This window comes from Austrofundulus limnaeus, unplaced genomic scaffold, assembly GCF_001266775.1.
Source record: "Austrofundulus limnaeus strain Quisiro unplaced genomic scaffold, Austrofundulus_limnaeus-1.0 Scaffold175, whole genome shotgun sequence".
NCBI lineage: Eukaryota > Metazoa > Chordata > Actinopteri > Cyprinodontiformes > Rivulidae > Austrofundulus > Austrofundulus limnaeus.
In genome coordinates, this window is record NW_013952577.1 from 62,329 (window position 1) to 75,681 (window position 13,353).

The 13,353-nt window shown below is 39.4% G+C and overlaps 2 protein-coding genes across 3 annotated transcripts in view; both read right to left on the reverse strand.

Annotated features, from left to right (window-relative positions):
* Positions 1-2,346, reverse strand: part of si:ch211-113g11.6 (semaphorin-7A) — a 53,137-nt gene extending 50,791 nt beyond the window's left edge. The window contains exon 1 of the mRNA XM_014017697.1: positions 2,011-2,346. Coding sequence (XP_013873151.1) covers positions 2,011-2,089 — 79 coding nt within the window. The 5' untranslated portion in view covers positions 2,090-2,346. The remainder of the gene's footprint in view (positions 1-2,010) is intronic.
* Positions 2,347-7,138: 4,792 nt separating this feature from the next.
* Positions 7,139-13,353, reverse strand: part of lingo4b (leucine rich repeat and Ig domain containing 4b) — a 24,642-nt gene continuing 18,427 nt past the window's right edge. The window contains exons 1-3 of one of the 2 annotated variants that reach the window (XM_014017700.1): positions 11,295-11,669; positions 10,074-10,200; positions 7,139-9,944 (exon numbers count right to left, since the gene is read on the reverse strand). In XM_014017700.1, coding sequence (XP_013873154.1) covers positions 8,124-9,932 — 1,809 coding nt within the window. In that variant the 5' untranslated portion in view covers positions 9,933-9,944; positions 10,074-10,200; positions 11,295-11,669 and the 3' untranslated portion in view covers positions 7,139-8,123. Of the gene's footprint in view, positions 9,945-10,073; positions 10,201-11,294; positions 11,670-13,353 lie in introns of those variants that run through there. The other variant, XM_014017699.1, reaches the window with a different exon arrangement.

Consider the following 13,353-nt stretch of genomic DNA (forward strand, 5'->3'; position numbering starts at 1 on the left):
GATTTTCAGACTAACAAGACAAATAATCTTACACATTCTGAAAACAAGATTATTATTCTTACACAATCACTTCTTGTTTAGTAAATCAGTCTCAAAAAAAATTCAAAAAGACTTTTCGGCTGGATATAAGATTTTGAAACTTGGTTAGGTGGGCATTTTTGCAGTGTAAAGTGTGTAGGTGGACAGCTGGATGTGGTGAAATGGATGGAAGGGCTTCCACTTTGAGAGCTGCTGTGAGGTCTGAAAAAAATAAAACAATAAACCAGCTCGGTTTGCTGTAAAGTCATTTAAGAGTATGACTTCTCTTTTCAACACCACTCCTCTCAGTGTAATATCTTCATAGTCAATTGAATAAAAGATGAAAAGGGATTTCAAATCATCTTTTTATTTCATTTATGTTTTACACAATGTCCCAATTTGGGTTTATATTATCTCCTGAGGAGAAAAGGTTTCTCATGACTGATTTGATCAAACCTTATCTAAACCTTTATGTGAGATCTCTGTTAGTGTTTGAAGGGTTGTGATCCTCAGCTACAGGCCTAGCTCAGTGAAAACAGTTGAGTTTTATATTCATTTGTTGTGTTGGCTAAAGAGGCTTAGCTGTGGCGGCCATCTTGAAAGTAATTGGCTCAGAACGTGAAGGAGTTGTGGATATAAATTCAGCAATCACCTTCTGGGACTTTCATTAAAAAAAAATCCCTCCACTGCTTCATGAGATACTGCTGAGATGAAGAAGCGTTCTGCTGCTGTGTGGCTCGGAGCTGTCCAGGGTGCTGAAACGACTCCAAGTTGTCTCGATTTTCTTTTCAGAGTCCACTGCGCGTCTCTATTTTTTTTTCTTGCACAAGAAAGAGTTTTATTGAAATGTCACGCACGTCCAGTGACGTCACCCTGTGTTTGTGTGTGGTGCTCATCTGGACCCAGATAGAGAGAGGTTGACACACGCAGCCCCCCCCGTCTCTATTGATTGCTGAATATATTAGATGTCTGCGTGTGTGGAATGGATAACAAGGGCTCAGATCGGAATTTTCCACTCAGCCCTTTCCTCCTCCTCCTCCTTCCCTGTCCTCCCCCCTGTTTGTTCCTGTAAATGTTGTAGCCTACATGTTTTTATTTCCTGCGAGCAGCCTTCCTCTCTTCGCCTGAACCGGAGTCGTCCTCGCTGCTGCAGTGTGGAGCAGCTGCTGCGTCCCGCATTGCAGCTCCGCAAGGACACGGCGGCTACCATGAATGTGTCAACCTCCGAGAAGTCATAACTCACAATAATGACGCTTTTCACTGATGACCGTCTCTGCTTTGTGTAGAAAAACACAACCTTTCTGGGAGAGGGGCAACAAAAGAAAAAAAAAGGCACCATGCTATCCCCCCGGAACAGAAAGAGGATTTTTAATTAGATTTTTTTTATTATTATTATTTGGCTTCTATTCCCGCCTGTGCGCACGGAAAAGCGCACTACAAGGATAAACTAATTATGTGATCTGCATGAAAAAGTGAACTTCTAGTGGATTTATTAGAACAAAGCACTCAGGTTGGCGAGAAGAAAAGCAGAGAAAAGCCACAAGTTGCACAAATTTGAGGGACACAAACAGAAACCAGAATAAAATGAATGTCAGTGCGTGCAGAAAAAAATGTCTAGAAAAGTCTGTTGTTAAGACTAAATAAAACATTTTTTCTCCTCGAAAAACAGGATGATTTGAACGTGTTTGCGGGACCTGGATGACAACCACGACAATGAAATTAAACAGGGCGTGTTTGTGGAATTATTCGATCATTACAGCTGCTGGTGGGATTTATTTTCCCTCCTCTTAAGAAATTGGAACAACAGTTGTCTGAATGAGGCGAACTGGAAAAGAACAGAGCGCATCGCCTCATTCATTCACTCACCTCTCCATCCCTTCAACCATTCATCCGTTCATACATCACTTCTAACACAGGCTGAATAAGCAATTAATCGGCTGAATAACTCAGACAAACGCGTCCAGACTGATTCATAATCACCGTGGCTCTTACCGTGCACGACAAATTTGAGTCGAGGTGACTTTCCGGTGATAACCGTGGCAAAAAGCGACAGCAGGATCAAAGAATTCATCCTTCTCCTCGCTGCTCCGTTAGCTCTTGGGTTTGGATCAAGTGGAAGCGCTGCTCCTGGTTCTCCTGCTCCTTGATTTGGTCTCTAGATGCTCCTTGTCGGATCTGCTGCGTCCCAGATCTGTGCCAGCCGCGACCGTGGTCCTGTCTCCTCCGTCTGCTCCACCGGCTGCTGTGGAGGGTAAAGTCGGGGGGATCAGAGACTCCACCTCGGAAACAAAAAGAAAAAAAAAAGACGGGGAGTGGAGCTTCAAACACGGAGCTGTGGAAGTGACTGAAACGCGTCGGTTTGGTCTGAAAATACTGACATGTGGAGCATCACACGTCATACCTGTTGCAGTTAAAGGGAATTTTACCTGTTTAGGTCACACCTGACAAAACCTTTAAAGGGTCCTCGTGTTCTGTTTTAAAAGCGGCCAAAACAAAGTAAGAAATCAAAAATAAAATAAGTCACCTTAAACTACATCAAATGTTTACTTCATGTTTCCCGGATATATTTTGAAATGAGGGCATGTACTTAATGTAAACAAAACATTTTTGGCATACTTTACAAAACAACTCATCCATGGACATTGGCATTTTTTAACCTTTTCTTCAGTCTTGTTGATGAAAGATGTCCACAAATGTTAGTTGCAATTATTAAATTCAAGGAAAGATCAATGTAAAATGTCAATATGAAAAATAAAATGTGCAGATTTTATATTTGACATTGCAATGAGTACTGTAAGATATTTTAATTCAGATACACGCTTATTCTATTGATTGTAATCATTTATTTTTCTCTATAATTTTACTGTTTATTTCTAGATCCTTGTTTACTCTGACGTCTTATCTGGGGTGAACAAAAAACACGGCCACTTTGCTCAGGTCTTCAGTCAGACAGAGGCTATAAGTGAATGAATCACAGCGCTGTCATGTGATCAACTTTATACATCTGCAAATAAACATTCTGTCTAAATACTGGGCCGGTTTCCTGTGTCTGATTCGGGATCTCATTGTACACATTAACGTCAGTACATGTATCCTTCTTGTGTAAAATGATCATTACATTTTGGATATATTTATTTAAAATATTTGGTATTTTCTGCTGGATTTATATCAGAATGCCCTTGTGCATAAGGAGCCTTATCTTTAATTTGTGATTTTTTACATGTTCAGAAGCTCTCTCACACCTTTTGATCATGCTTCAGCAAGAGCCCCCCACCCACCCACACACACACACACNCACACACACACACACACACACACACACACACACACACACACACACACACACACACACTGTAATGTTCAATCAATATGTGTCAATAAGTGTTTGAGCAGAAATGGAGCAGCAGCTTGTCTCTGCTGTGCTTGCATTTGTGAGGATAATTGTCTCAAATTTGGAAAAAGTGAACAACTCCAAAATGATGAATGCCTGTAAAGTGAAGGCAACAAAACAGATGCTCCCAATTTAATAAAACGGATCTCTTATGGGCTGCTCAAAGGAAAGAAGAAAAAAAATCATCCAAGCACTTATGAGAACTTCCCATGAGCACTTTGGCTCTCTGAATGAGAAATCAGCAGAAGATTAGACAGAAAAACACAAGAGAAGTGATCTTGTTTCACCTCTGAACAGAAAGGAGTGAGAGACACTCAGGTGGATCCTTGGAAGAAACAATCAGGTGGTATCACACCCACTCAGGGGTAAAATTACAATTTTTAACCGCATTCAAAGTCTGTAATTGTCTCTCCATGTTGCCTCTTTAAATCAAGACGTTTGAGCTCAGGCAGAAAAGTGTGACGCCTCACTTTCTCACATATGGGCACAATTCACAAGGACCTTTTTTTTCTGTTCATCCCAGACACGACTAAGATGTATGCTCAATGCTGGATATCTTATTTTATTCTGGTCCATCTGGATGACGATTTGGTGAAGAATCTTAACCACTAGATGGCAACAGAAGCAGACTTTTTAGTCTTAGTTTATTTATTTTCTATCTGATCCTTGCTTCTTCAATCATTGATATTAAAAAATGTTCCTTACAGATCAGTGCACTGACTAACTTTCCAAATTACTAGTGCTGAAACATATATATATATATATATATATATATATATATATATATAATGAATCTATTTTCATATATATTGCATGCTTAAATTGTGAGTTTCATTCTGTTTTTATCAACTTCAGTGATTTTCTCACAACCACAATCCTGATTTTAGGCCAAATCTGGCCTCTTTTCACATTTGACAAAAACTCACCAATGACAAACCCAAAAGATTAAAAACACAAGTTAAGCAGCTACACGTGACACCTAATTTAGAGTCTGAATTTAAATTAAACATAACTTTCTGATCTAAAAAACTGCACACTACAGAAATAATGTCGTAAAAAGGAAACGGATAAGATGAAATCATCAAGGAGAGTATGTGTGCACAGCCATGAGTATGGCTTAAGGAAAGCACCGTGATAACTCTAATTAGCTTAAATAGCTCCACTTTAATCTAAAGTGAGTCGGTCTTCAGGCTTTGCTGCATTTTGGTTACAAAACACAAAGTGGATTAAGGTAAATTAGCCTTCCTAGTTGAATCTAATGACTTTTTTAACTGGAGTTTCAGCATAGCTTGCAGGTTTTATTCAATGTGTTCTGCAGGGTAGAGTATCTGCAGTGTAACAGTGACAGAACTGAAAATAATATTTTCAGTATCATTATCGTACTACACATATTTATTAAAGTTTTGTTTAGAAATCTCTTTTTTTTACTGAAAATTTGTATTAATTTAGAAGCTTTAACAATTTACAGAAAAAAAATCAACATTCAAAGCTAATAAACATGTTTTTTTAGATACACATTTACTTGAAACTCTGTTTAGGGTTTCTATATCCAGACCTGTTGCAGATTCAGCTCTTTTTTTTAGTGGTTAGATTGGAAACTTTCTCCAGCACCTAAACACAGAGAGGCTATTAAACTGCCAGCAGATGCAAAAAAAAAAAAAAAAAACCAAATAAACAATCATAATATTCTCAGTGGCGTGTATACTGTATGTCAGTTAAAGGGGGTGGGGGGGGCATTCTAAACACCATTTTAATCTGCTCCTTTGGCTTTCTGTCCAATGGGAGCAAGCAGTTGTATTAAAATAGATAAAATAAGAGGCCGAGCTGGGCCAGAGGAAAGCACCCGCCAGACAGACCTACATAACAGATTGAGACAAGCAGAGGTAATCCAAAAGGGTTTAATTCTCCGCTCATACACGTGATCACCAGTCCCCCACCCTCCTCATTTTCTGGGTTATTCTGGGCGACTGCAGGAGAAGCTGAATTATTTGCTGTTCAGTGAATTCACTAAAAGCACTTTTAAGATTCTTAACCATGCTGAGGCGAAACGGGGGCAACGCCTCGCTTAGCGTTTCATTTCAAACTCTGAGGCAAAATTGAATGTTTTCAGTTTGAAATTCAGCATTGATGACGTTGCTATTAAAAGGGGCAGAAATGCCTTTAAATGTCACTAAAAGATTAATTGTTCTTCACTCGGAGCTCAAGTAGGAGAAAACAGGCAGTCACCGCAGCATTACTCAGCACACGTAATCCTTCTCTTTCACAAAAAAAAGAGACAGATGTATGCTTCCCTGGCTGGCCACCAGCTGTGTTTTGTTGTTTTACAAAAAATACAGCACAGCTTGTCTCATTATCTAAAACGGAAATATGTTTTTTTTTTCTTTTTGAATGAAATTACCTCTTTCTCAACAACTGAGGTGTTTCTGACGAGAAATGTGTTGTTCTATATTTGCTAATCTCGTTGATTTTAAAACATTCAGAAACAATTCACATAGTAAAAGACACAGTCAGAAGGTTCAGGTAGGCATTTATTGACAGACTGAAAAAAGATCATTTACAGCAAATCAACATATTTCAGTGAACAAGTTCCTCATTCAGAACCTCCTCTTCTGACAAGTGTGGCAAATTTGAAGACCACATATTCCACCAGAAGTAGATAAAACTATACAGTGAACATGACCGAAATATTTACAAGGTAATACTGATCAGGTGAGCATTCTCTGTCAATGATGAGAATGTTTCTGAGGCACATATTTTTCAGTGGTTTAGGTGGGAAAAGTATAAAAAAGGTTTCTTTAGTATAAAATGTAAAATCATAGCATGCTTTGATAAAGATTAATCTAATGTTGCTTTATTTGTGTAACAAAAGGACAAGCAGGCCTAAAAAAAGTGTTTAAAATACGAAACAATAAAAGGATGCATTCCTATGTACATGATGGCCACCTGCCAATCACGTCATTATTTAACACAAGTCCTATCCACAACTGAACACTTGTTTCCAGCACAGCAACATCCTAATATATAGTAAAGCTTTATAATTACAAAAAAATTGGTTAAAAGTGAGCTTTTATTTGGCTAGTCTATTCCACACATTCAAGTCAAAAGCTTTAGCATCACATATGTACAAGTCAAATGATTAAAACCACCAAGAAGATTTCAGAATAGTTGGTTTAAGAGTACCAATTCAGCTGATAATTAAACCCGGCATGAAGCTGTAATAAGTCTACAGATGAAAAAATGATGTTTCAATCATAATTTCAAAAATTATAATCCAAAAATAAAAAAGATGTGTTCAGTTACATAGTTGTCATGGTAACCATGTACATGTGTCTGTCACTACCAGCACTCCTAATAAGACAGGTATAAAAACAGACCAAAACGTAAGCCTCACACAAACGGTCAGTGTGAGGAAACTTTGTTTTGAACAATGTGTGGAAGACTGATGGTCAAACATGGTTTTGTTTTGTTTCTACAGTGAGAGATAGGACAAGCTAAAAAAGACACATAACATTTAGTTTTGTAATGATTGTTTTAAGACGAAATATAACTGAAATCATCGTAATTGAGGGCGTGTGATCTCTGTGTTCTTATGGGGTTTTGAAAAAAAAAGTCTTAAAAGATTTTGAATGAAGAGAGAAATACCCACATTTTGTTTTGTACATCATATATGTACCAAAAATAAATAGGTTTTGGGAAAAAGAAAAGGAAAAGAAAGGAAAGAAAAGAAAAGAAAAGAAAAGAAAAGAAAAGAAAAGAAAAAAGAAAGGAAAAAGAAAGAAGCTGGTGTGAGACATCAAATATCAGTTAATTTTTTTGTTAAAACCATCTGTAAGAATCATTAAAACCAAACTGTAAAAAAATAAATAAATAAAATGTAAAAAAATGCTATTTTAGTCCTGTAAATTCCAACATTTTGTGACCTGTTTTAACTTCAAATGATGTTTTGATTGTAAAGTATACCTGAGCTTTAGAGCTTTAAAGAAGGCTGGGCTTTCTCACATGTTTGCACAAATCCCACAAATGTTCCTATTTCTTCTCACAGTTCTTTTTATTATTTTGTTTAAATGCAACATACCATTACCAAAAGTTGTAACACATTTTTCCTGATTGAATGCCGTGGCTCATATTTAATTAGTTTTATATCAAAGCTGTGTAACAAAACATGGACAAACATATTTAACAAAATAGTGTTCTGGAGCTTCAATGCTTATGGAACAACTCTTAATGACCAATTAGTGTAAAAGGGACATGGTGTTATCTGTCAACAAAGACCAGCCTTGGTATGTTTGTGCAATAGGAACACTTAAACTAGCCTTGGTGCGTTTAAAGCTATAAATTTGTGATTATTAGTTTTCATAAATTACTACCCACACTTGTGGACAAACGTCATGCTAAGTGAGTAGAGTAAGTCTTTGACTATTAAAGTAGAAATAAAAACAAATGCACAGCAATCATACGAGAGCACTGTCTACAATCTGTTCAAGGTTCAGACAATGTTTACTGATGTTGCTCAAACCAAGGGGCAACCCTGATGTCATTTTCAACTTAAAAAATAAAAGAGGCCTGGCAGAAGCTCAGTAAAAAAAGGCTTTAGTTGCCTTTCTTGATTGGGCCTTTCGTTGTAGGTCTTTGTCTCTTAAATCCTCAGTGGGAGATCAGGGTGCAGGATCGCTCATGATCAATGGGCAAACTCCAAGCAACACCCTACGTCGCTTCAAATAAGTTTCATTGTAAACCTGCCACCTTCTCCTCCATCTCCTCCACCCATAGAAGACCGAGGAACAAAGTCAATTGTCGCTGTGTGCTTGATCTGACCTTTGCTCTGACTCCAGAAAAACATGAAGACAAAGCAGATGGCCACTGAGCTGAGGAAGGACAGAAAGCCCATGGTGGTGGCAATGATTAGGGTCTTTAAATCAAATGGGAATGGCTTGGTAATTTGAGCTGAGGCGTTGGCAGCTTGGGGGTTAGAAGGCTCCGTCCAGCCCTCATCCATGAAGAAAGAGATGGATTTGTTCCGTGGGACCCCCTTCACGTACAGACCAACAGTCAGGCTGTCATTGCCAGCTGCATTGCCTGCCAGGCACTGATATGTGCCGCTGTCCTGAACTTGTGCAAATCGCACTTCTAGAGTCCCGTTCGGCAAAACTCTGATTCTTCCCGATGGAGGGACGATGTTCTTGTGTGATGAAATCCAAGTGATGGTTGGGAATGGCTCCCCGTCAGCCTTGCAGGAAAACAGAACGGTGGTACCCTCTTCCACTCTGGCCTCCTGCGGCCTGCGGTCCATGATACGAGCGGGACGGCAGGTAAAAACCCTGGAGAGCTCCTTCTCTGAGAAGTCTCGGAATTCACGCTGTCTCACCGCGTCGGGAGAGGAACAAGTGGGCTGGTGTCCGTCAAAATTCAACCGCAACCTGCGACGGACCACCCACAGAAGTCTGCAGTCACACGCAAGGGGATTCCCATCCAAACGCAGCACCTGAAGGTTTCCCACAGAGTGGAAAACACTCTCCTCTAAAGTGGTGAGCTGATTCGATGTCACATTTAGCATGCGGAAAAACGACAGACCCCTGAAGGCTCCTGGCTCTATTTTTGTCAAACTTGCTCCTGCCAGGTGTAACTCCTGCAGTCTCAGAAGATCCCCTAGCAGGTTACCTTGGATAGCTGTGATGGGGTTGTAGGACAAGTCCAGGAAGCGCAGATACACCAGGTGACGAAGTGCTGCGTAAGGAACTGCACTTAAATTACAGCTACTGATAACAAGTGAGCTTAAATTAAGACCAATTAGACTGTTACTAGCCAAATCATCCAATGCAGGCCAGTTAGAGATCACAAGGCTCTGCAAACGTTGGAGTTGTCTGAAAGCATTGTTGGGTATTGTGGAAATAGTGAGGCGGAGCATTCGGAGTTCTGTCAGGCTCTGGAGCTGGGACAAAGCTTCTGTGGGAATGGATGTCAGGTTGCTTCGGTCTAAGCAAAGTTCTTGCAGGTTCTGCAGCCCAAAGAAAGCTCGTTGGGAGATGAAGACAAGGTCGTTCTCCTCAGCTTCCAGGGTTTGCAGGTTGACCATTTCCTTGAAGGTGTAGTCCAGGAAGACCAGAATCTCGTTCTGGCTCAAGTCCAAAAAGCGCAGACTGGACAGACCAGAAAACACTCCAACTGGCAGGATCTTCAGGCGGTTATTCTTAATTTGAAGTGTCCTGAGATTCTTAAGGCCTGAGAAAGCCTCTACTTCAATCATGGAGATTAAATTATCACTGAGGTTCAACTCTTGAAGTTGCACAAGGCCAGAGAACTGACGGCGTCCCACAGTCTTAATCCTATTGCGGGATAAATCCAAACGCCTGGCATCGTTTGAAAAGCCCTCCGGCACAGAGTTCAAATACTTTCCTGAGCAGACCACTGCTCTGGCTTCAGACCGGCACACACAGCGTGGAGGACAACCTCCTGCTGATACATCAAGTCCAAACTGAAGCAGGATGCTCCACGCACCCCATCGGACAACTGACTCCACAAACATCTTTCTCCCTGCCTGAAAAAAGACAGAAAATCCACAGTTAGACCTTAAATACTTTAAGGTTGAATGTTGAACCAAATGTGAAGTCGTGCTTCAGAGGTTTTTGAATTGAACTTAAATCCAATAATATGTGTTAAAACAAACCTTTTCAGTATTGGAGTGCAGATTTTCATAACCAGTGGCAATTATTTTGAAGTCAAACTTAAGTTCGGTCCTCTGTAGGGATGTTTTCCTGTCAGTGACATGCCTGTCAGAGGGGCCTGAGAGGAACCTAGAAACAGAAAAACAAGTCTTAACATAACGAACTGAGTGAGTAACAGTTCATAGGCAGCAGCTTCTCTTAGAATAGACATAGGAAGTATAAACATTGCCCATCTCATTAGCTCGACATTCTTCGTGGAAAAGCAGGACAATTGGGAATAAACATTGATGGAAACGTAACTCTAAGCTCCATGTTTTACTTCAACAAATGAATCATTTTGCAGCAGCAGGCACAACAATAGCTGATATCAAATCAGAGCCTAAATTAAAAACAGAAAAACCTTTTGAACCTGTGGTTGGCTCTTAGTCTAGTTAGGATTAAATAAACTGACGCACCAAATCAAACCAACCAACCAAGGTAACTAAAACTGGTTAGCTGTCATTAAAACAAATGTCTTGATGAAAATGCTTAAGAGCCTTTATTTTATTTTCTTGTAAAATGCCTTTCCTAACAGAAAATGTACAACAACAAATAATCTGATCTGAATCATGACAGAAACTGAGCAAAAGCAGATTTATTTCAAACTGAGACACGTTATGGAATCACCAATGTTTATCTTTACACAGACTTCATGCACACTTGAGTTACAGTACATTTAAAGCAATACAAACTGAATACAGAAACAATAAGTAGAGAAAATGTACAGAAGCTAAACTCAAAACCTGAAGCTGAAAATGGTGAAACGACCAAGTGAGGAATAAAAGAAACCTGCAAACAGTGAAAAGAACAGAGTCCAGAAAGCAACTCGCTGAGCACTGCATGGTGAAACATTTCATAATTACATTATTCCCCTGCTGTCTGGCTTCACCAGTTGACTAAAAAAAGACACAAAGTGATGCAAATTATTCATTTCCCAGCCAACAATGACCGCTACACTGCAGCAACAAAGCTTTGAGAAATAAATCTAATTCATAAAGTGACAGATTGTCCCACAACTGCATTAGAATCTCAAAAACTAAAAAGATGATTTTTCACTCAGGAAGCAATTTCTCTTGTTAGGACAAATCAGCAAAATCTTAGAGACAACAAAACAAACAAACAAACAAACAAATAAATAAATAAATAAATAAAAACAATCAGAAATCTTTAGGTATACTACATACCAAACTGAGTCTAACGTGGAGCTGCAGTTTCTTACTCCTCAACATCAGAGCCCTTTCAGAAAGTGAAGGCAGCAGACTTCCCAACAGTCCCAGAGCAGCACAGCCTTTATCTCAGCCTTGTTCTTCATGCAAACACATTTATACTAACAGGGTGAGAGTGCTGACTCACAAGCCAAGACTTGTTTTTTTTTTTTTTAACTCACAGCCCTGGTGTCTGGCTGATAAATCAAAATGCTGGCAAACTCAAAAGATTTTCATATAAGTCCTTTTTTATTTTGTTGAAATGAAGCTACAGCTGGTCAGTGTTCATTCTTTGTCTTTAGCTAAACTAAAATTAACTATAATATAAATCATAAATATTTTACTTCAATGAGATTATCGATGGAACTTTTCTAGATTTCATAAAATTAAATAACTTTATTATTGCATAACAACATATTTTAAACCATTTATTAACTTTGTTATGATTACATAGGAAAGTTTTGTCATTCAAATGGACCAGCCCAAACATTTCCAAAGCTATTTTTTCTGAGACAGAGCCTGACAGGTGTGATATCTATGGCTGTCAGTTGCTGAGCACTTTCAGCCAATCACAGACCAGGATCACCCCCCCCCCCTCACATGTTCTGTAGACATTATAAAGCTACAGTCCACACAAAGGTCACAACACAAGAGTCACAGCTGGGACTGACCCCATCAGTCAAATTAGAACGCGAGGGATGAAATGCATTTGTAATTTTTGCATTTATTTGTCGCCCTGCTTGGAGTGTTGTCCCATTAGTGTCACATTACGGTGTTAATTATGTGTAGTTTCTATTACACAGAGTCTCTTTGTTCTTTTTTTATTCATGGTTCAGTTTTAAACAAGCTGTTACTGATGTTGTGTAAGAGTTCAGCATAAAAACGGTATGATATTGATAAGTTGTGATAATAATTCTCAACCAAAAAAAATGGCGGCAAACTCTCTCCAGATTGTGGATGAGTCACAAATTATCTTGTTCACGTTTGTTGGGTAGATGACCTAACTAATCAGAGCCTTGTCCACAGTATTGCGGACGTTGCTCCAGTCCGTTGTGGTGAAGATAAATCTCAGCTTCCTGATCCAAATTTCATCTAAGATCAAGAGGTTCGGATCCTGACCAAAGGATGGAGATCTTTGGTACAAGTAAATAATATGAGCTTCCCCCTGTTAAGTGGCTAGGCTCAACCTTAAAAGCAAGATGAAGAGCTTCCTTATCTAGTGTAGGAGGAGCTTAAAGTTGAGCATCATGAGTCAGCAGGGATGGTACAGGTGCAGCATCATTTTACAGGGTTTCTGTTCATGTCCCTCTGGGAGAAGACCTTGGGTCCAAAAAATGTTTTGCCTCTCATCTTTGTGCTGTAGCAACTCATACTATCGGCTGTAATAGTGCCTGAAGCAAGTACAAGACATTAATTATATAGTAATTCAACCTCTTCCTCTTGCCTGCATTGAGCCTCATTAATTTTCAGAGTAAAATACTCTCAGAGCATGTTTTTTTTTCAAGATATCCATAGTTTTAGGCTATTTTTCGGTACTTAATTTTCCCTTTTGGCTTGCAACAAAATGTAATGATCAGTGACAAGTATTCAAGCATGCAGTTAGAAAAGATGTAGTCTCAAGGCAAAAACTCCCTTTGCAACAGGTGAACTAAAAGAAACATGATTCACATGGGCTTCATAATGACACTTTTTTTGTTTCTGACTTTTTTCTGCCCTAAGCATAAGAGTTTGTGCCAAGAAGCTCTGCCTCAGTATGAGTCTGACTAGGTTTTCTGACACTTGTTGGGGAGCTATTTTTACCACATCACAGTGAGAAAGACAAGAGCCTGGCCCAAATCCCCAATTAAAGTGACTGGAACAGAACAACAGCGCAGGGATCACACGGTGTCTTTGCACTGCTGTTTGAAATGTTGAAAGTGTGTATGACTGCGGGGGTGATCAAGTCTGTGTGCGTGCCTGCGTGCGTGCGAGAGAGAGAGAGAGAGAGAGAGAGAGAGAGAGAGAGAGAGAGAGAGAGAGAGAGAGAGAGAGAGAGAGA